At 49.9% G+C, this 22130-nt stretch overlaps 3 protein-coding genes and 1 pseudogene across 3 annotated transcripts; 2 read left to right on the top strand and 2 right to left on the bottom strand.

The window, feature by feature from the left end:
* Positions 1-3495: 3495 nt before the first annotated feature.
* Positions 3496-5517, top strand: LOC109762210 (uncharacterized). Its single transcript, XM_020321024.4, has one exon. It carries the CDS (start codon positions 3893-3895, stop codon positions 5105-5107), a length of 1215 nt encoding a protein of 404 aa, XP_020176613.1. The 5' UTR covers positions 3496-3892; the 3' UTR covers positions 5108-5517.
* Positions 5518-6107: 590 nt separating this feature from the next.
* On the bottom strand, positions 6108-7272 carry LOC109762211 (non-specific lipid transfer protein GPI-anchored 13-like). Its single transcript, XM_020321025.3, has 3 exons — positions 6909-7272; positions 6708-6791; positions 6108-6523 (listed from the first exon to the last, which is right to left on the bottom strand). Exons 1-3 carry the CDS (start codon positions 7255-7257, stop codon positions 6411-6413), a joined length of 546 nt encoding a protein of 181 aa, XP_020176614.1. The 5' UTR covers positions 7258-7272; the 3' UTR covers positions 6108-6410.
* A 1865-nt stretch (positions 7273-9137) lies between these two features.
* Positions 9138-13383, top strand: LOC109762194 (uncharacterized; annotated as a pseudogene).
* A 288-nt stretch (positions 13384-13671) lies between these two features.
* LOC109762193 (non-specific lipid transfer protein GPI-anchored 14-like) lies at positions 13672-14094 on the bottom strand. Its single transcript, XM_020321013.1, has one exon. It carries the CDS (start codon positions 14092-14094, stop codon positions 13672-13674), a length of 423 nt encoding a protein of 140 aa, XP_020176602.1.
* Positions 14095-22130: the final 8036 nt, after the last annotated feature.

Raw genomic sequence — 22130 nt, 5'->3', positions numbered from 1 at the left:
TACTCAAGATGTCCATAACCGGGGACACGGCTAACCATGATTAGTTTGTACACTCTGCAGAGGTTTGCACACTTTTTCCCACGAGACTCGATCTCCTCCGTTGGATTTCTCGCACTACATGGTGTTTGAGAAACGAATGACCGAGACACAGTCTTTCAGAAGCATTAACTCGTTCGACGGGTAAACCGTACCACCTACATCCCCTACATCTGCTAGTTTACCACTGAAAGAGGTCACACGACATAATCAACTATGCTAAAGCCCATAATGGCTTGTGGCTGCACACGGATGTTTCTAGCATGAACAATCTTATGATCCCTTTGAGCTTGGGTGGCAAACCATAGGAAAATCACACGGATTCCCCAGGATCTCCTTGGACAACACTGGATTCCCCAGGTTCCCACAAACAATCCACCCAGATGTGTGTTAAAGTAGCCACCTTAAATAAACCCTTAGTTCATAATAATACTCACAACTGTCATGAATCACTCAAACCAATCCACGTCTACGAGCATAGCATAGCAATATAAGCATAACGTAGAAGTAACTCCCAGGGTTTGAATAAAAAGGGCAATAGGTACTACCTCAACTACTACTTCCCAATACCCACATGTTATCAATCCTACTCATGCAATGTTTGAGGGTTGAAACTAATGCATAAAAACTGGGTAATAAAGGGATATGATCAAAGTGTTACTTGCCTTGCTGACGATCTGCAAACCCTAGTGACTCATAGTATCACGCTTCATACTCTGGAAATTCTATCGCAAACAAACAATAGCACACATAAGCACTCAAGCATAGATGCAAGGGTAAAACTCAGATAAGAAGATCCCAACTGAAATTCAACTGAAGAGCTTCGATTTGCAAAAAGAATCAATCGAATCGGAGCTACGGAACTGAAACTACGATCAAAAGAAATTTTGAAAACAAATTTGCTTGAAACCAAATTTTAATTTGTCAAAACCATGTTCTAGATGGTTAACTGGAAAGAAGGGTTCGAGACGAAGATTTTGGCGTTGGTTTCAATGTATTTGGACGAACGGTTAAAAAGTTACGAGGGTTTGAAGATCAGGGGCTAATCTGCGATAAAAATAATCGCGGGTAGGTCCCTGTTTGACAAAACAATAAAAATAAAAGACTAACGAATGAACGTTCGCTAACAGACCCAAACGAACGAACGTGTTCGCTAGCAAAGTCGTTCGAGTGAACGTTCGCTAACTAGATCCGATCGGAAAAACCGAGAAAACCCTAACCCTAATACAAAAAACCGATCTAGACCAAAAACCGAAAAAACCGGCGAATCGAGCGGTTTCTATAACAGCCAACGGGCGGCGGTCAACGGCGGCGGCGGCGTCGGGCGGGGCGCCGGCTCCGGAGGGGCTGCGGGGTGCGGCGGCGTGGCGCGGGGTCCGGGGCGGCGGCGGCTGCAGCGGGAGGAGGCGGCAGCGCGGCTCCGGCGGGCTGCGGGGTGCAGCGGCGACTTGGAGGGGAGGGTCCGGGGTCGGACGTATATAAAGGGGCGGGGGGCATTGGCTTGGGGAAGGTGCCGGCCCGGGAAGGAGTCCGGCTCGGACTCCCCTTGGCGTCCGTGCGCGGCACGGCGGCGGGGAAGGCGGCGGCGCGCGGGAGTTGGGCCGGCTGGGTTTCGGCCCAATCGGCCCGGGGAACTTTTTTTTTAAATAAATTCCACCAAAAAACAAAAAATCCTAATAAAATAAAATAAATTCTAAAAATGCCAAAAACAATTTTCACCGTCTAAATAAAATATTTAAAACAAAGTGAACATTTTTCTGGCCTAAAAATGCAATTTTGAAAAATGCATATTTTTATAATTCAAATAAAATCTTGAATAAAATCCAAATATAATATTTATTTGATTTCAAAAAATTTCCTCCAATATTTCTCTCTTTTTGAATAAGTCGTATTATCTTCTCTCTTTTATTTTGATATTTGAAATATTCGGAGAGAAAATTTATTAAAAGCAAAATGATCCTCTTTTCAAATTTGAGAAAATTTTCAAATATGAAAATTATGAAATCCCCAACTCTCTCCGTGGATCCTTGAGTTGCTTAAGATTTCTAGGATTACTACCAAAATGCAAAATAAAATATGATATGCATATGATAACCTATGTATAACATCCAAATTGATAATTGGGATGTTACACAAGATCTTCAGAACAAGATCAATTTTGGATAAATTTGAACTAGTTTTAATTTCACTGATTTAAAAAAACAGATATCACTCAATTCAAAACATAAATTTCACTTATATCAAAAAAATTCACTAATTTCAATCATTTTAGATAATGGATTTCACTAATTTCAAAAATAGTTCTCAACATTTGACATTTCAATGATTAGTTATCTTTCAGTTAAATTCAAAACCCAATTTCACTCAGTTCCAAAAAATGATTTCCCTGAAATTTTAATAAGTTGAGTGAAATAACTTTCATATGTTGACAAATGTAAGTTTCACATTTTGTAAATAACCAATTTGACATCTTTTCACATACTGGAATAAGCAAACTTGACAAACACATTAAAATATGTTTCGCAAAAAATATAATTCCAATTTCAGAATCCATTTCACATAAAACTCATTTCACTCATATAAAAAATATTTCAATTATTACGAGACAGATTTCACATGTTTTACAATAAAACTTGATTTCAGTCACTTCGATTTACTAATTTCGATTATTTCAAAAAATATACTTCAATTATTTCCAAAAACAATTTCACTCACTTCATAAAACATATTTCACTTATTGTAAGAAAGCTTTGAAATAATAGGTTTCACATGTTTGAAATAACTAGTTCCAAAAGCTGATTTTCCTGAAATTTAAATAAGTTGAGTAAAATAACTTTCACATGTTGACAAATATAAGTTTCATATTTTGTAAATAACCAGTTTCACATCTTTTCACACACCGGAATAAGCAAACTTGACAAAAACATTGAAATAAGTTTCATAAAAAAATTCCACTCGTTTTAGAAAATAGATTTCACTCATTTGAAAAACATATTTCACTCAAATTTTGACCATATTTCACTTATTTCAAATGATTTCACTGATTTCAAAAAACATATTTCACTCATTTTAAAAAACATATTTCACTAATTTCAATGAAAAGTTACGTTATAATTACACCAGTACAAATCCAATTTCACTATGTTCCAAAAAATGATTTCCCTGAAATTCAAATAAGTTTGAAATATGTTTCATAAAGTTTAAGAAAATACCATTTCATATATTTGAAATATTCAATTTCATGCATTGAAATAATCAAATTCAGATGTTTGAAAGATCACGTTTCACATATTTTCACTCATTTCGACTAACAAATTTCGCTGGAATATGTGTGAAATTAGACGTAAAATTTAAATGTGTTTGAAATCTATCCAATATTGATCTTGTTCTAAAGATCTTAGTGTCAGGAGTTCAAATATATAAAATATTTCAAAAACAAAATGACTGTTTAAAAGATATAAACGACCGAAAATGTCAAAATGCCATGAATTTACAGGATGATAGATAAGACAGATGTATCGCTTTCGTGCATTTGCAGTAGAGAGTGGATGTCTCATGCATGCATAGGTGGGATACACATGATGGGACGTAATGGATACAGACAGGCAAAGTTAGAATTCACTAAGATACAATGACGTGGGCCATCAAACTGCACAAATCATAAACTAGACCAAGGGTGGATGCTTCACCGGTACCTCTGGCCATCGGTAAAAAAAAGATTTGAGCTAGATGTGGTGTCACTTGCTCAATAGTGGCAAGACCAGCTCCTGGAGATGACTTTGCGCCCATTAACTCTGGAACGAGCGAGCAGCCCCTGATTCCCCATTGTCCGTGGCCTCCCGAGCCGCCGATCCCCATGGCCTCCAGTGAGCTGCCGCCGTCGCGGAAGAAATCCACTCCGACCACCATATGCGCCCTCGGCGACGACCTCCTGCGCGAGGTGTTGCTCCGCCTGCCCTCCCTCCCGACCCTCGTCCGCGCCGCGCTAACCTGCCCCGCTTTCCTCCACGCCGTCCGCTCGTCCCCCGCGTTCCGCCGCCGCTTCCGCGACCTCCACCCGGCCCCGCTCCTGGGCGTCTTCCTCGACATCTACGGGCCCGCCATGCCCGCCTTCGTGCCCGTCCGCCGCCGGTCCGACCCGGACCACGCCGCGGCCGTCCGCCGCGCCGACGTCTTCCTCACCCGGGTCCCCGAAGACGAAGAAGAAGGCGGAGGCGAAGACGAATTGGAAGTCGGATACGTCGACGGCCCCGGATGGTTGATGACGGAGTGCCGCGATGGGTACGTGCTTCTCTGCCACCTGCTCACCAAGCGGGCGGCCGTCTACGACCCCCTCACGCGGGGCCTGCATCTTCTCTCACCGCCGCACGCAGAGATCTGCGCAGAAGACCCCGAAGTGGCCGAGGTTGAGTTCCACGTCCTCACCTCCCAAGAGGACCGCCGGTCGCTCCGCTTGCTCTGCATCTGCAAGGAAAGGAGAGCAGCCAAGGTCGCTCTCTTCTCCGCGGACAGCAGGGAGTGGCAGATCTCCCCAGAAGCGGGGAGCCTGCAGCTGACGGCAAGAGGCAATGGTACGCTTGTCAACGGGTGTGTCTACTGGGCATCTGCAGACAATATCCATGTGCTCAACACCGCGACACTGCACTTCTCCCGGATGGATCCGCCGCCGCATATGCAACACAGCTACTACAAGGGTGTCAAGGTCGGCGAGACCAGTGATGGAAAGCTCTGTGTCGCCTGGGCAACTGATCTACTGCTTAAGGTTTGGGTCTGGAGAGCCACCGCCGCCGGTGTCGACAATTGGATGCCGGACACAGACAAATCGATGCTGGATGAGATCCGTGAATTGGAGGTGCCATGTTTAGATGAAGACCCTGTACTGGAGGTTAAGGCAATCATCGGTGGCATCGTGTATTTGTCTGCCTACGAGGCATCGAGTCCCAGTGCTTGCTGGTTGCTATCCTTCTGCACTGAAACAGAGAAGCTGAACAAGGTCTGCCCTATCACCAACTCTGATTTTTTCTATCCCTATTTGATGGCGTGGCCTCCTCTTCTGTATGCAACAAGGTGAACTCTCTTGGCTAGAAGCCTAGAAGTGGCTTGACTAGTCAGAGGAGTAAAAAAACTAGAACTCAGGTAATTTTATCGGCACTACGGATATTACGTTTTGTTATCTGACTGACGATGATATCTTTGCTACGTGTAAGTCAAGAATTCAAGATGTCCAGGTCCAGTCCAGGTGTTGTTGGGAATTGCAAGTTATTATTTCCGCTGGCTTGTTATCATTATGAGCAAATGATGCCCGTGGTATAAAAACTTGGCAGACACCAGTAGTTTAGTCCATCAACTCCCAGTATTAACGATCGACACCCTAAACTTGGCAGGTTAGAGCATATATGGTCCTATGTGTTCCACGCCCATTGCTTTGCTAGTGCATATATGTTCCTGTATTATGTCGACGTGGCTTCGCTGGTGCTCGCTTATCCACTTTGGTCTCTGGATTCTTGTTCCTGTGTGCAGAGGCGGAGACAGGGGGGGTGCGAGCAGGGGTCAGACACCCCCCTATTTGCGCAATTGTGCTTACTCCTTGGCTGCTTCATGTTATGTGCTATCAGCTGGGTGAACCTAGTCATGTTATCTACTCACGTTTCTGATTGTCAGCTTGTCCACTATGAATTTACGAAGAAACTGAATTTAAATAACTTATTTCTCTTCAATTTGCTATCGATGAAGTATAATTTTGTTTACTGCTAGTGCTAAGCTGCACCCATCCGGCATATGGTTACCTGGAGGGTACGGGCATGAGCAGATTTTTGTGCATGTTGGCATGGGTAAGGGTGGGGTTTTGTGTCTGTGAGCAACTTGGGCGTGGGTATGCGATCCCGGTACAATTGTTGGTAGTGTAAAATGATTCATGACAACACTGAGGCTCCATACTCCCATCTGTTGCTTATTCTACCATTGTCCGATTGTTGTATAATTTCCTTCAGAATTGCTAGTTTCACTGTGAAATATTAGTAGTAGGAACTCAAAATGTGCGAAAATTCAGCTGAAACATGAGAGAAACTGAGTTCGGTCATAATCAACTTTATGACATGAAATTTCGGCCGGACATTTGCTCGTTGTAACATCAACTCTTTTTTAGAGTAAAGTTGCAACATGAATGTTTTCTTTTTGACAACCCACTCACTACACACAGCAATCGATTTTTTTTTAAGCACAACACAGAAATCAAACAATGAACCCTCTGTTTCAGCAAACTTAAGGCCCAGGATGTAAATTACGCAGCCCAGCCCAGCACAATCATACGTACGTACACCTTCCAGTAGGTTGGTCTCTCTGGAATCTGGATATGCATTGCATCCAGCCTATTATCAGGCGAGAACAAAGATGGAGGTGAGCAGCCCCGACACGACGACGGCGAAGACAACCGCCGTGTGCCTCCCTTCACCGGACACCGCATCGGTGTGCTTGCCGCCGGCGGTCCCTGCAACCAGCCACGGGCAAGGCGTACGAGAAAGTTATATACTACACGACAGTGCATGTGGTTCGTAGTTCGATCTGTTATATGGAGAAGATTCGTGCACAGTTCTGAGTTGATATACTACTGTACTAATCCTGCATAAGGAAGATTCATGTACAGTCGTCAACTGGGTACTACTCCGTTTTACCGGCGGTGGCGTTCTTGCCCTCGTGAATCGCGTACTGCTTGAAGATCTCCGCCTCCTTGGAGTCCGGCGAGATGTGAAGAAGCTCTGCGTGCACCACACACGGTTAATGCTCCGTCCAGTCAAAATCCTCACCAAACAAAAGTTAGCAATTTAGCACGGTGGCGCAGCACCGGCCGGCTGATGGGATCAAGCAGTACGTACTGGGGCAGTCGGAGAGGACGGCGGGGACGGAGCAGGCGGAGGGGAGGTCCATGGCGCGGGTGACGTTGACCTTGATCCCGATGGCCGGGTCGTCGCGGTCCTTGATCAGCACGCACAGGCACTTCTTGCTGTCACCCAGAACTTCCCGGAGCCCGGAGCAGCAGTCCGGCGTCGGCGCACGCGCCGTCGCCGTCGCGTCCACGACGGGCAAGCACGTCGCCAGTACAGCCAGCTTCTCCGCGCACATCTTGCTGTCCGACGCGAAGTCCGCGCCCGCCAGACCAACTGCCGCCATCAACGCCACCAGCGCCACCGCTACTGCGCCACGACGGCGAGCCGGCAGAGCCATGGCTGCTGTATACGCGCACGTCTCACACCTGGTGTGTCTGGGGACTTGGTTATGTATAGATGCTACGTACGCACGTAGAGATGTGTAGTACGTACAAGTGGAGTATGATGGATCGATGGAGAGAGAGTCGTGTATACGGCGCGCGGTGTGACAATATGATGGATCGAGAGAGAGTGGTACGTACGGTGGTGTGGCAAAGTGATTGATCGAGGGCGATTAATAATTTGGAGTTGGTTGTTGGCGAGGTGGCTGGCTTGGCTATAGCGTGGCGTGTTTTTACCCATGGACTCGTGGGGCAAACACCATGGTAATTTTCTTTTTTAAGTAAATACCATGGTAATGTAATGTGTCGGTCGAGCTAGCTATATAAAATCTGTAAAGAGCATCTACAGCCGTGGTTACCTAACTTGGGGCCGACACGCCAGTGGACGCGTCCGAACGCGTCTGCTGGAGGTTACCAGGCAGACCCATTTGCCCCACTCCGCAGCCACACCCCATTTGTCCTTCGCAAATCCGTACAAACCCACGCAAACTACATAAACTATACCTATATGGGACGGATGAACATATCAATCCAACATAGATAGAACATATAAACATATCAATCCGACATACATAGAGGATTAAAAGTTACTACAATCCGATGTAAAAGGGCATGTCAAAGTTCACCACTTAACTGACAATAGATAATGATTTAAACAAAGAGAGAGCAGCGGATTTCACCACTTCCTCACTGCATGCTTCCCCTTGGGATTTTGGGGAACGACGGCTGTCCTCGGCGTAGCCGTTTGCTACAAGCGGAGCATCATCGTTCCGTCGTGTCGTTGTCCGAGGAGGGGGAGGAGATGATCCCCGCCATGCACCAGGCAGCGCGGTTCTGCTCCGTCACGAGCCTTGCGTCTCTCTCTGTCGCCACCGCCCTCTGCATCGCCAACCGATGGGTCTGCTCGGCCTGATGCGGAGCGCCGCCGCATTTTTCCAGTGACGTCGGAGGCGTCCGTCTCCGCGGACGTGTAGGAGTGGTGGATGGCGTCGTGGAGGGCCTCGTCATCATCGCTGGGAGGGGGGGGGGGGGGCTCAGGCTCGGATCTACAAGACCGCCTCCGCCTTGCACATTGATAAGCGCGGCCCTCATACTCCGGCCGCCTTGCGGGCACAAGCACACAACAACGTCCAGGAGGAGTGCCTGCTGGCGGTGCCAGGCACCACTAGTCCCCGTGCCGCCGGACCGAGGAAGACAAGGACCGCGTCGGGAGCCACAGAGTTGTACTTACCCACCCGGGCTGCCAACGATGCCATGGACAAGAAGCTCCCACCACGGTCCATCCATGATCGACGAAGGGCAATAAGGAACGCTAGCTCCTCCTTATTCAGCGCCAACAAGCTCGAGGAGTCTACGATTAGCTTCTCCGAGTCGATGGTATCCGATTCACTATCGGATCCATTCCCGGCCATGCTGGAGGGGAGGGGATAGGGTGTAGAGAGGAAGAGGATGAGACGGAAGTGGAGCGGAAAGGTCAAGAGAGAAGAGGAGGGCATATCCCCGAAGCCGAGGTTAGATTCATGCTCTATCATTGTTGGCTCTTGCTTAATAATAGTGAGAAATGGAAGTTGAGGGATAATGAAGCTCCTCCAAAGAAAGGTGCACTCGTTAACTTGGAAGACGATGATGATAGTGATGATGCACCAAAGGGAGGAAGAAACAAGGGTAAGGCCGATGGAAGAAAGTTGGACAAAGATAGGGTGTCGACCGATGCATCTGGTTTGAGGGAGCTAATAAATGACATGGTGAAGGTCAAGGAAACTATGTTGGCCAAGTATTTGGAAACCCATGTGAGGTGGTGCCGGTTTCGGCAATGGACGTGGTAGTGGTTTCGGCAATGGAGGTGGTGGTGCTGGAGGTTTTGACAATGGAGGTGATGGTGGTTTTGTCAATGGAGGTGGTGGTGGTGGAGCTTTCGGAAATGGAGGTGATGGTGCTTTGGGCAATGGAGTTGATGGTGGTGGTGTTTCGGCCAATGAAGTTAATGGTGGTGGTGCTTCCGGCAATGGTGGTGATCATTCTTCGGTCAAAGTTGATGATGATGGTGGTGCTATGGCAGGTGGTTATGCCACGATCTTGGCAACATTAATGTTTTTTGATTTCATCATGTTTAATGTCGTTTGATTGCATATTTTTATGAACAAATTTGCTTCCTATTATATTGCGCAATATGTGAACTATTGCGACACGATAATTCGATGTAGTGTATCTATTTATATGAATTTCTGATTGATGTTAAAATAGGACCCTGATAAGTGCGACACGTGTGACATGAACACATAGCAAGGTCAAACATTTTTAATGGCAAGATTAGTAACACGAAGATGACAAATTTAGTTGTCGAGCATGACAACTTTTTTGGATGGCAAGTTTTAGTTTTTTTTTGTTTGCTTTTTTCTTTTTGAATGGCAACTTATTTGTTAAAAACGTCAGTCCGGAGTGCTTCGTGCCACATGTGTGCCCCTTATCATTTGGATTGGATTCAAATAAACTTAAAAAAGTTGATGTTAAAGTAAAGCCCGAAAAAAAAGATTTAGGGTACTGCTCCGGCGTACGATTTACCGGATCTGCTAAGCATGCTCTAATACCCTGTTGGGGAAGGAAGGTCTGTTCGAGATGCTCCGATTCCCCATTGTCCCGTGGCCTCCCAAACAGCCGCCGCCGATCGGCATGGCATCGAGCGAGCTGCCGTCGTCGTCGAAGAAAAACTCCGGTCCCACCACCATATGCGCCCTCGGTGACGACCTCCTGCGCGAGGTGTTCCTCCGCCTGCCCTCCCTCCCGACCCTCGTCCGCGCTGCGCTCAGCTGCCCCACCTTCCTCCATGCCGTCCGTTCGTCCCTCGCGTTCCGCCGCTGCTTCTGCGACCTCCACCCGGCCCCGCTCCTGGGCGTCTACCTCGAAACATACGGTCCCGCCATGCCCGCCTTCGTGCCCGTCCGCTGCCGGTCCGACCCGGACCACGCCGCGGCCGTCCGCGGCGCCGACGTCTTCCTCACCCGGGTCCTCGAGGACGAACAAGAAGACGACGGCCCCGGATGGTCGATGACCGGGTGCCGCGCGCGATAGGTACGTGGTTCTCTTTCACATGCTCACCCAGCGGGCGGCCATCTACGACCCACTCGGGCGGGGCCTGCATCTCTTCTCAGCGCCGTTCCAAGAGATGTGCGAAGAGCCTGAAGACGCCGAGGTTGAGTTCCACGTGGTCACCTCCGAAGAGGATCGCCGGTCGCTACGCGTGATCTGCATCTGCATGGAAAGTAGGGCAGTACGGGTCGCTAGGGCAGATCTCCCCAGAAGCAGGGAGCCTGCAGCTGCAGGCCGACGAAAAGGGCACGCTAGTCAACGGGTGTGTCTACTGGGCATCTGCAGCTATTCATGTACTGAACACCGCAACACTGCAATTCTCCCGGATCGATCAGCCGCCGCTTAGGCCAACTCCACCGCACGACCCAAACGGACGTCCGCTTTGTCCGGAGTTTGTCCGTTTATGTAGGGCAATGCGGTCATGTCCGGGCAGTTTCTGGGATGCGGTGGCCGTGCGCCCAACGCACGGACACATCCTGGCCGCATCCTGTCCGCATACCATTTTCTTTGCAAGCCCTTAAATTTTTTCTTCATTCATTTTTTGGTACATGAGAATACATCACCAAATTTTAACTAGAAAAGTAAGACCAAAGAAAACAAGAACCACAAGAATACATTTTAGAAGATGTCCAACTTCCGTAACTGCTCCTGTAAGTTGGATTAGTGCCTTCCCGATGCATTCATTGTTGATCTCTGGAGGAGCCGCCTCCATCTTGCGTGTTTCTTTCTTCTTCTTCGAGCCTAAAGAAGTAGAGGCTGCTTCCTCGCATCTAGTCTCGTGGCTAGCCTCTAATCTAGCAACAAGTGCACTTGTCTCATCTACAGCCTCTATGCTAGCTAAAAGTGCACGAACATCTACTAAATTGCGCTCTATCAATATATAGATGTACTCTTCTTCCCAATAGCAAAACTTGCATCCATTTTACATAACAAAATTTAAAGTTAGCACAACTAGTCAAATCTGGAGCACAAACCGAAACTAAAAAGAGCACATACCCCATCGTTTAAGCACTTGATGAACACCCATCCGGGATGTTTCGGCGTTGTAGACACACGGCGCACGACCTTCTTTGGGCAGTGGTCGCACTTAATGAGCGGCAATGGTGCGCCGACGAGCTTTTGGGCTAGCACCGAGCCAGGCCGCCCGCCATTCGTGTATCTGCCGGCGGACCACCGACGGTGTAGATCCGAGCGGCTAGAGGAGGAGCCACTGCCTGCATGTGGCCTTGCGGCCCTGCCAGGGCCTTTCGGCCCGGTGCCCGGCCAGTCCATGGCACGGCGCGGCCTCCCACAGCCGGGCGAGCTCAAGACCGACCGGATCCGCCCCAAATCCGGCCGGCGGGTGCGCAAATCAGGTGGATGTGGTTGGGTAGCTCGCGGGCACCGAGGGGAAGGGGCTGAGCGAGCGCGCGTCCGAGCTGCATAGCTACAATGGCAGCGGCGGCGGTGGCGGCGGCGAGGGAAGAGTGGAGAAGAATGGAGGGCGTGCGACCGGAGGGAGGAGGGGGCCGGATAGAAAAAGGCGCCCCTGTGCCACCGACGGGCGGGCCTGGGGAGGACACGCGCAGACGGCCCGCGTGTCCGCGTGCTGTCCGTTTCACCCCAAAAGCGGCGCAAACTTGGGCCGGGGATGGGTCGAAAGCGGACAGAAAACGGACAAAAGTCCGTTTGCGCCCGCGCGCTGGGCCGTCCGGTTTGTCCGTTTTACCCCAAACGGACGGGGGCGGACAAGATGGGGTCGCGCGGTGGAGTTGACCTTATGGAAAGGCAAGAGGGTTTCAGGGTCGGTGAGACCAGTGATGCAAAGCTCTGTGTCGCCTGGGCAGATGATCTCATGCTTAAAGTTTGGGTCCGGAGAGCCGACAAATGGATGCCGTATACAGAGTTACAGACAAATGGATGCTGGATGCGATTGGTGAATTGAAGCTACCAAGTTCCCTATTTGAAAACCATGTACTGGAGGTCGTGGCCATCATCGGTGGCATTGTGTATTTGTCTACCTACAGGCCATCACGTCCAACTTCTTGCTGGTTCCTCTCCTTCTGCATTGAAACACAGAAGCTGAAGAAGGTCTGCCTATCTCCAACTGTGATTCTTTCTATCCCTATGTCATGGCGTGGCGTCCCGTTCTGGTACACAACAAGGTGAATTCTCTTGGCTAGAAGCGGCTTGACTAGTAAGAGACCAATAGAAAAACTAGAACTCAGGTCATTTTATCTGTACTCCGGATATTACCTTTCGTTAACTGACTGATGATGGTATCTTGCTATGGTTCTATGCATGTTGTCTTGGTTAGGTTAGATTACTCACTTTTGTGCAAGTCAAGGCTTCAAGATGTCCCGGTCCAGATGTTAATTTGTTGGGAATTGCAAGTTACTATTCCTGTTGGCTTGTTGTCATTATGAGCAAATGACGCCCACGCTATAAGAACTTAGCACACAGGAGTAGTTTAGTCCATCAACTCCCCAAATTAACGATCGGCACCCTAAACTTGTCAGGTGAGAGCATATATGGTCCTATGTATTCTGCGTAAATTTCGGCTCCTGGATATATTCTGTTTCCTTTGTGTCTGTTCTTTATTATCTCGAATACACAAAGTTTGCGTATCATTGCATTGATAGAAGGAATAGAATGAGTACGGAGAGGAATACATCACACGACACGGATGCAGACAGGCGTGAACATGGTGCCCTGAGCAGGGAGACAAAGGATGCTCGACCCAAACAAAGGATACAACGTAGCTAGACCTACCAAGCCTGAACCAAGAGCGGCCAAGTCGAACCAGCGAGAATACCAACATTGCGAAAACCAAAATCGGGGACACCGCGAGCGAGCAAGATAGCGCCTTCAAGAAGGAATACGACGCCGTGACGCCATCGCCATCCGGTCCGGAGGAGGGCCTTGACAACGCCTTCAAGAAGGTAGCGACATCCGCAGACGCCGCCGCTGCCAGCACCGGCAAGCCGGGCAGGGATTTCGCCCCGGCCAAAGGATGAGCGATCCCATAGCCGCCAAATCTGGAGTCGAAGATGAGGAAGCCAACACTAGTCGAAGCCACCATGTCAGAAGGCGATTGGCAGGGCTGCACCTGCCGTTGGAGGGTGGCACTGCCTCCGGACCCACGAGCATTGGATCTGGCCAAAGGGAAGGCTTTGAGATGTATAGAGCAGGGTAGCCAGCCGAGCAAACCACGAGGAGGGTGGGGCGATGGCTATCAGCGACGCCGGCGAGCTAGAACTGGAGGGACGCAGATCCGAGCTGCCGTGGTCATAGCCGTCAGGACGTCAGTGAGCCAAGCGAGCTCGAAAGGACGCAACTGCTGGGTCACTGAGGATGTAGCTGCCCGGCGGAGGACACCAGCGGCCATGGGCACTGGAGAGACGCGGACCCAAGGTCGCCGGGGCCGGAGCAGCGCCAACAAGCACCCGCCTTGAAGAGCACCGTGACTGCACAAGCACTGTAGCCTCGTCGCGCAGGCACTTCTTGCTGTCACCCAGAACTCCCCGGACCCCGGCGCAGCACTTCGGCGTCGGCGCACGCACCATCGCCGTCGCCTCCACGACGGGCAAGCACGTCGCCAGCACAGCCAGCTTCTCCGCGCACAACTTGCTGTCCGCTGCCAAGTCCGCGCCCGCCAGAGCAACCACTGCCATCCACGCCACCAGCGCCACCGCCACTGCGCCACGACGGTGAGCCGCCAGAACCATGGCTGGCTGCTGCTGCGTACGTACGTACGTAGTACGTGTCACATGTGGTGTGCCTGGGGAATTGGTTATGTATAAATGTCACGTACGCACGCAGAGAAGTGTAGTGCGTTCAAGTGGAGCATGATGGATCGATCGAGAAGGAGTGGTGCATACGGCGGTGTGACAATGTGATGGATCGAGAGAGAGTGGTACGTGGGGTGGCGCGGCAAAGTGATTGATCGACGGTGATTAATTTGGAGTTGGTTGGTGAGGTGGCTGGCTAGATCGCGCGCGTGCGTGGTGTGTTTTTGCCCATGGTCTCGTGGGGCAAATACCATGGTAATATAATGTGTCGGTCGAGAGCTAGCTATATAAAATGAGTGGCTGCTACGGATCAGTCGGTATCCATAATTAAACCGCCTGGTTGACCGTTTGATCTAGCCCGACGCATCGTCCGATTTGTTCCTCTCAGCTCGTAGATAAGTCAACGCACACACGTTTCCTCAGCTTCGATCTCACAGCAGGGATAGTCGCCAGTGAGCGCTCTAACGCGGCACAAGGAGCCGCCGCCGGACAGAGATCAGGTGACATGCCTCTAGGCAGTTCGCCGTAACATGCGGCCACCCATCCAGCGCTCATTCAGCATCCAACGGCCATCAATGATCAAAGTGAAAAAACCCAACACTTGGCAGTTTTTTGCTGGAGACGCCCACACTAGTAGTTCTCCGTACACCGCTCTCACACTACTCCCGCATGCATGCGGTACGAGAATCCGTCGAGTATCCACCCATGCCTACTTAGTATACAGCGAGGCATGTATTGATTCTAGATGCACTGTCATGGCCTGGTCTATTTTTGGATCAAGATCATTTTTCACTTCTCTAATGAGTGTCATACAGCTCGACCGACCATCGCGGAGACGACCGTGCAGACGTCGCCGCTGCCTTGACGGCGAGCTCATCAAAATCGGCGAAGAGTGGTCGCGTAGCTACTGCTTCACCAACACCGGCCGCGGCAAGGCCGCTCTTAGGGCTCCGAAGGCCATGTCGGTAGTGGCCGCGGCAGGCACACCACACAATGCAGCAGGAGCGGAGCGACTCCTCCGCAAGCGGCAAGCAGCCATCGGACAAGGCTGTCGCGGTCCTCTGGCACTGTACCGCGCTGGAGGGACCATGATGACGACGACGACGACACCGACGGAGACGGCGGTGCGGCAAGGCAGGGCGGTCATGCGTACGAGGTGGTCGTCCGATATAGAGTTTCCCTCGGGCTCGAGGGCCGTCGTGTCCGAGGCGGAGTGCGCGGCTCGGTACGACCGGCACAATGTCAGTCACCGCTCCGCGTTCGCCAAGAGCAATGTGGCGCCGGAGTGGGTCCGCAATGACCCAGACCTCGCCGCCGCATGGGCGCTCGACTGCTCCGAGACCACCGCGGAGATGTCCGTCCAGGCATAGCCACTGCCTTGACGGCGAGGAGTGGTCGCTTAGCGACTGCTTCGCCAACGCCGGTCGCGACAAGGCCGCCACCAGGGCTCCGAAGGCCATGTCGGCAGTGGCCGCGGCAGGCACACCGCACGACGCATCATGAGCGGGGCGGCTCCTCCACGATGACGACGACGACGGCACCGACAGAACGGCGGTGCGCAGGGCAGGGCGGTCATGCGTACGAGGTGGTCGTCAAATATAGGGTTTAGGTTTTTTAGTTAAACGGTCGACCTGTTTATGTAAATTATATTCGAACTTGAATGAAATCCTGATCGAATTTCATGAGGTTGGTTTGAATTGTTGGTTGGATGTATGCGGCTAGCGGTGGATGCCGACCTCTCGCATCCGTGTCCGCGGACTGGTCTCACCTGTTCATGAACGGATGCGGAAGAATTTTTACGGGTTGCCGATGGAGATGCCCTAAGTGCATTGCTTTTTTTTTAATGAGTGCATAGCTGTTGTTGCCAGTACAAAGAACTAGTACTAGTATCCGCAAGAAAAAAAAAACTAGTACTAGTGCAGGCGACTAGGCGTTTCCATGCAATGGTCACTGGTGGCCGTTGGATGCTGAATGAGCGCTGGATGGGTGGCCGTATGTTACGGCGTGACTGCCTAGAGGCATGTCACCTGATCCCTGTCCGCCGCCGCCAGCGTTCCATAGCATCGCCGAACGCTGCATCTAGCCGCCGGCGAGCGCTGCGATGCAGCACCTAGAACCCGCCGACAAGCTCCATTGCAGCACCACGGAGAAGCCACCGCGCGAGTGCCCCATAGCAGCAGCATCTAGCCGCCGGCGAGCGGTGGATGGACGCAAGGGAACCCGCCAGCGAGCTTCATTGCAGCACCATCCACGCTACATTGCAGCCCCGTCGCCGGTGAGATCCGCCGGGTCGCTGCAGGCTGCATTGCAGCCCCGTCGCGGGTGAGATCCGCCGAGTCGCACCACCATCCACGCTGCACTGCAGCTCCCCCGCTTGTGAGGTCTGCCACTTGCAAAAGCACACGCACTGCATCGCAGCTCTGTCGCCGGCGCAACCCCATGGATGTTGCGTTGAAGCTTCTGCCGGCGGCGAGATCGACGGGTCGCAGCAACGCACGTGTTGCATTGCAGCTTTACCACCGCAGTGCCGCTGACACTGCCCTCCGTCCAGCACGACGGCGCCTCTTGGAACTCCGACAACGCCAAAGGGTGCTGCATCACAGCGCCGAGGATCTTTCACCCGTCTCATTTGCCGCGCTGCAGTAGTCGACGAGTTGTTGCATTACCTCCTCCCGGCTTGCAGCGTCGGCAACAGTCAACGAGTTGTCGCGTCGCCGGCAGCAGACCAGCAGTCAACTACGAGATCCACGGGGTGGCAAAGGCAGGGAGCAGCAGCTCCCGTAGGGAGGAGGAGGCAGAGGGCGGCGATTTCTAGGGAGAAGAGGAAGGTCGGGCTGCGTTGGGGGGGGGGGTGCGGTTCTTGTTGTAGGCGGCGGCGGTGGTGCTCGTCATGGGGCTCTCCTCTTCCCACGCGTGAGAGGGAGAAACATGTGGAAGAGATAAGGTGACCAGGAGAGCGGCGGGTACGACCCCACAGGGGCACGTGGCACGCAGTGGAGGCGGCTTGAAGAGAGAAAAAATCATTCGGTTGTTTTCAAGAGTTTTCCATATAAAATCGTGTCTATTATACTCCTATGTAAGAGCATCTACGGCAGTCGTTACCTATACGCGTGTGAACACATCCGAGTGCATCCGCTGGAGGTTACTGGGCAGACCCTATCTGCCCCACTCCACAGCAACACCCCATTTGTCCTTTTCAGAGTCATACAAACTCATGCAGACTACGTATCTAAAGCGAACGAATATAGCAATCCGATATAGATAGAACATATAAACATATCAATCCGACATAGATATAGAGGATTAAAAGTTAGTACAATCCGATCCAGAAGACCCCGCAATTTTTTTGATCCAAAAGGGCCCGTCAAAGTTATTCACTTAACTAACGATAGATAATGATATAAACTGAGAGAGAGAGAGGCCAGATTTCACCACTTCCTCGATGGATACTTCCACTTGGGGTTTTCGGGAGTGACTGCTGTCCTTGGCGTAGGTGTTAGCGGCAGGCGGAGCGTCATCATCCATTGTATCACTATCCGAGGAGGAGGAGGAGGAGGAGATGATGATGATCCCCGCCATGCACCGCGCGGCGCGGTTCTGCTCTGCGAGCCGTGCGGCTCTCTCAGCCGCCACGCCCTCCGCATCGCCAACTGATGGAACTCCTCGATCGATGCGGACCGCTGCCTCATTTTTTCAGCGACGTCGATGGCGTCCATCTCCGTGGACGTTTAGGAGTGGCCGATGGCGTCGTAGAGGGTCCCGTTGTGATGCCCCCGACTCAATCATGCACTAATCATACACGTAAATACGCACGACCAAGATCAGAGACTCACGAGAAGATATCACATCACAACTCTAAAAACAAATTCAAACATAAAGCTTTATATTACAAGCCAGGGCCACGAAGGCTCGAATACATAAGTCAGCAGGAGCAACAACAGCTGAGTACATACATAAGATGAACAAGTTTTCCTTAAGAAGGCTAGCAAAACAACGACAACTAGATCGAAAAGGTGCAGGCCTCCTGCCTGGGGCCTCCTAACTATTCCTGGTCGTCAGTCTCCACGTAGTAGTAGGCTCCATCGGTGTAGTAGTAGTAGTCATCGGTGAGATTAGCTGGCTCTTGGGCTCCGTCATCTGATCGCAGCAATCAGTAAAGAGGAAAAAGGTAGCAAAGCAACCGTGAGTACTCATCCAAAGTACTCGCAAGACTTACATCAGATCTATGCTAAGTATGCATCGTTATCAATTGAAAGGGGTTGTATCTGTGGACTATAGTGCAGAAATGCCAGAATAGAAGGGAAGGCTTAGCCTAATGAAGACTAGCCTCTTGCATCATCTTGCAGCATTAGAATAGTGCAGATTAGCATATCATAAAGTAACAATTATATATTAGTAATGCCCTGAGATCCTTGCTCGAATCCCTGTGAGAAAGTGATCCCGGAGCCATCATATCCATTTAGTGTCACAAGTATCCAGTTCTAGTTGTAGTAGATCGGGATACAACTCTGAGCGTCTGTTACCGTGGACACAACTATTCAAATAGATATACGTCCCTGCAGGGGTGCACCAACTTACCCATCATGCTCGATTAACTTTGGCCGGACACACTTTTCTGGGTTATGTCCGGCTTCCGCTGATTGACACACCGTAGTCCTACCTAGGCCCAACAGAGAGGCGAGCACGCTGGTCTACATCCTAAATGTGGAGGGGTCATAGGCCAATCGTCCTTTGCAATCCGGCACGTTGAGAGGATGACCATCAGTCCTGACTACCTCTTTATACAAAGCAGGTGCTTATTCAGACCACCCGGGCATGTGCCGCTCAACTGCTGACGTCTGTGAGCTTTCAGAAGAATCGTACGACAACGAGTGCCCGTACTTATTCCCGAGTTGTGGTTAGTGCGAAAAGGCCAGAGGCCTACTCAGATCACATATCCAAACCCGTTAGTGTCCACGCGGAGACGATCAGTGATCCTATCACCCCTTCTCGCGGACTTACGACAAGGGTCAGGCCCATCCCCTCTACGGCGGTCTGCCTGCCCGGTCGTGCCTCGTCGTTATCTCGCGGGTACCCTCATGGTCAACCCGACTTCAATAACTCTCGCGGGTACCCCGTGGCTCGACCCGACTTGAACAAAGGACTCAGGTGAAGGTCAAGGTATCCGTGTGTCCATAACATCAAGGAGCAATCTGAGGAATCATCCTCAATGGATTCCTACTCGACGTAACCGTCAAGGTGACCTTGGAGGAATCACCCTCGGAGGGTTCACTCTTGTGGTGTTGCACGACAGAGTCATCATCGGGAGTGGTGAACGAGGAATCACCCTTTGTAATCCATGAACGATTAACTACGCTACAGAGATATCATCAGGAGTGCCATACGAGGTACACCCTCGGCACTCGATAGTAGCTTTGTAGAGTCATACAACTAAGGGGGGTGCCAGTGATGTGTCGGTCTCTGCACGTCGATCACATTGATCGAGTCACCAGTGACAAAGTGGGGCAACAAGGACAACAGTGAGGGGTCACTGATGGATCACTAATCAACCTATACTAAGCATATAGGATATCAGGTAAAGTAACAACATCAGGTTACAAAAGTAGGCTATGCATCAGAATAGTAACTATCGAACAACAGTAGCAAAATCTAATGCAAGCATGAGAGAGAAAGAACGGGCGATAGGAATGATCTGCTCCATTATAAGCTCTTGCTTCGGCCTACATATCCCTATTTCATCCTTTGTTTTTGTACCTTGTTTTATCATCCAGCTTGTAGTAGTTTTTGTATCCATGTTTTACAAACATGTGTTTATAAGAGGTGATGGTATTTCTGCGTAGAGTGAAAGTAGTTCATTTTGATCTATATAGTACATTTTTTGTTGGCATCCATGTTTATGCCTCTATATATACAAGTTCAAGGAGTGTACAAAGTCAGGGGAACCTGGAGGTGGTGGAGGGGTGCCCATGGGGTCCCTATGGCCCTGGGTCGTGCCCCCCTAGTCGTGAGTTGGGAGCACAAGGAGCCCATGGGCACCACCTTCTCCGCTTCTTCGGACCTTCTAGACTAGAAAATTAGCGACTTATTTTTTCTTTTTTTTTTGTCACCAAAAAATTATTCTCCTGGAAAGTGCAAAAAAGTAGAGAAAACAAAAAATGGCGTTCCTCGCTATCAGCTAGAACTTCCCGAAGCCTGGCGTAATAGTCCGTCATCTTCGCATGTGCCGTCGTCAAGCATGCACTGGTGTTCACGCAAAAACTTGTCCCCGCGGAAAAAATAAAGGTCGTTGGCTCACTTGAATTCGAGCAGCTGGCTCTAACGACTGTAATCGTCTCCTCCAGGTCATGGTGGTGCGGTTGCACGTGCCAAAATTGGGGCTCAAGCTGTCGACAATTTGCTAACTGTTCTTTAGTCCTCATCATAGTCAAGAATAGTAAACCGTTGCATACACAAGAGGGTGCCGAAGATCACTGGTACAGTGAGCTGCTAATCTGCTATACAAACGATTTTTAACCCCTTTCCGCGACGACATTTTAAATTGTCGCCTTGCCTGTGTGTGCGATAGGGGGGTCCTTCCCACACGACCCAGAAACCGTCAGGGATAGGGAGTAGCAATGCATACATTTTGCATAACTAAGCGTATGCGATGCCGGTATCTATCCCAAACGCGAGTCTTCAGACAACTGTTTGTAATATGTCGAATATCCCAAATGCTCCATCCTTCCTACTCGTTTGTGCTCGGATTACCGTTGCAGCCGGCATTCGGTAGTGCTACGTTTACGATGTGCGCCCCATCACAAACAGTTCACGATTATAGAACGTGTATGATAAGCAGACAATCAGATATATTTACTTTTCCTCGACTGTATGCGATTCGATGTAAGAGTGCATACAATTGTCCCTACAAAACTGTATGCGAAGCTTGAATATATCCCACATGATGCATCCGTCGTACCCGCGTCGGATGAAGGCCTATTGCACGCGATCTTCTATATGAGCAAACGTTTAGGATGCGCATGACATCATAAACAATCCATAATTGCCAAGCGTGCGTGATAAGGTGACTTTCGCAAACATTTAATAATTAAAAAGGAACTATGTGCGCTGTTGTTGTATATCTCATACATTTTTTCTTGGTTGATCGTGTGTGCAGTAGTGATTCATCGCACACGTAGTGGATCTAAGAAACGTGTCTGATCTTGACGTTTATCATAGACATTTTGCTTTCGCAAACCATGTGCAGTGTACTGGCCCATAGAACATAATTTATGCTTGATTTATCCCTAATTTAATCCCTACATTTAAAATTAACAGATTTTGAATTTAAAAGTAGGCAATCACTTAGTTCATATCGAACCATGTTTATTACAAATATAGATACAAGGACGAATGCATAATTCGATGCATAGGTACATATAGTGAAGAACTACAAAAGCACCAAGAAAGAATGATGCACCACAATTGTACTAAAGACTGTAAAGAGAGGGGCGAAAGACATTCTGGTTGCTGGAGAAGGTGAAGCGGAGTGCCCATATTGTGCCCTCCTCCATGCGTAATGCGCGGATGACTCTAGGCTAACCCCTTGTGATGGCCGCTCGCCCATCCTTCGTTGTCGTCATTAGGACTTCTTGATGCTCATTGTAGTCTCGATGAAATATTTTAACCTTCATTGCGTGTCCACCAATCATGTACTTTGCGGGGTAATCTTGAGTAAAGTCCTTTGGGAACTAGTGCAAATGCAAAAAGATTCAAACATAGTTGTCTAACAACTCATTATGGGCAGTAAAAAGAAAAGGCTACAGAGTTTGCAGTTACCATCCTACAGCTCACTGTTGTGTTGGATAGAGCGTAAACAAATAATTTAATTGCCACCGTTCGTATCTTTTGCTAATAGTCCTTATCAGTTTCCTCACTTGATGCTGGTTGATGAATATCTCATTGCCCCATACGCAAAAATGGTCAATGCATGGATC

The sequence above is a fragment of the Aegilops tauschii genome, chromosome 5, assembly GCF_002575655.3.
Source record: "Aegilops tauschii subsp. strangulata cultivar AL8/78 chromosome 5, Aet v6.0, whole genome shotgun sequence".
Lineage (NCBI taxonomy): Eukaryota > Viridiplantae > Streptophyta > Magnoliopsida > Poales > Poaceae > Aegilops > Aegilops tauschii.
This window is presented reverse-complemented; position numbering and strand designations above follow the sequence as displayed.

Excerpts from the sequence above, each read along its gene's own strand:
- LOC109762210 (XM_020321024.4), top strand. The coding sequence starts at position 3,893 with ATGGCCTCCAGTGAGCTGCCGCCGTCGCGGAAGAAATCCACTCCGACC.
- LOC109762211 (XM_020321025.3), bottom strand. The coding sequence starts at position 7,257 with ATGGCTCTGCCGGCTCGCCGTCGTGGCGCAGTAGCGGTGGCGCTGGTG. Across the intron at positions 6,792-6,908 it reads CGTCCTCTCCGACTGCCCCA|AGCTTCTTCACATCTCGCCG; the intron begins GTACGTACTGCT and ends TGGTGCACGCAG. Across the intron at positions 6,524-6,707 it reads GGGCAAGAACGCCACCGCCG|GGACCGCCGGCGGCAAGCAC; the intron begins GTAAAACGGAGT and ends GGCTGGTTGCAG.
- LOC109762193 (XM_020321013.1), bottom strand. The coding sequence starts at position 14,094 with ATGGTTCTGGCGGCTCACCGTCGTGGCGCAGTGGCGGTGGCGCTGGTG.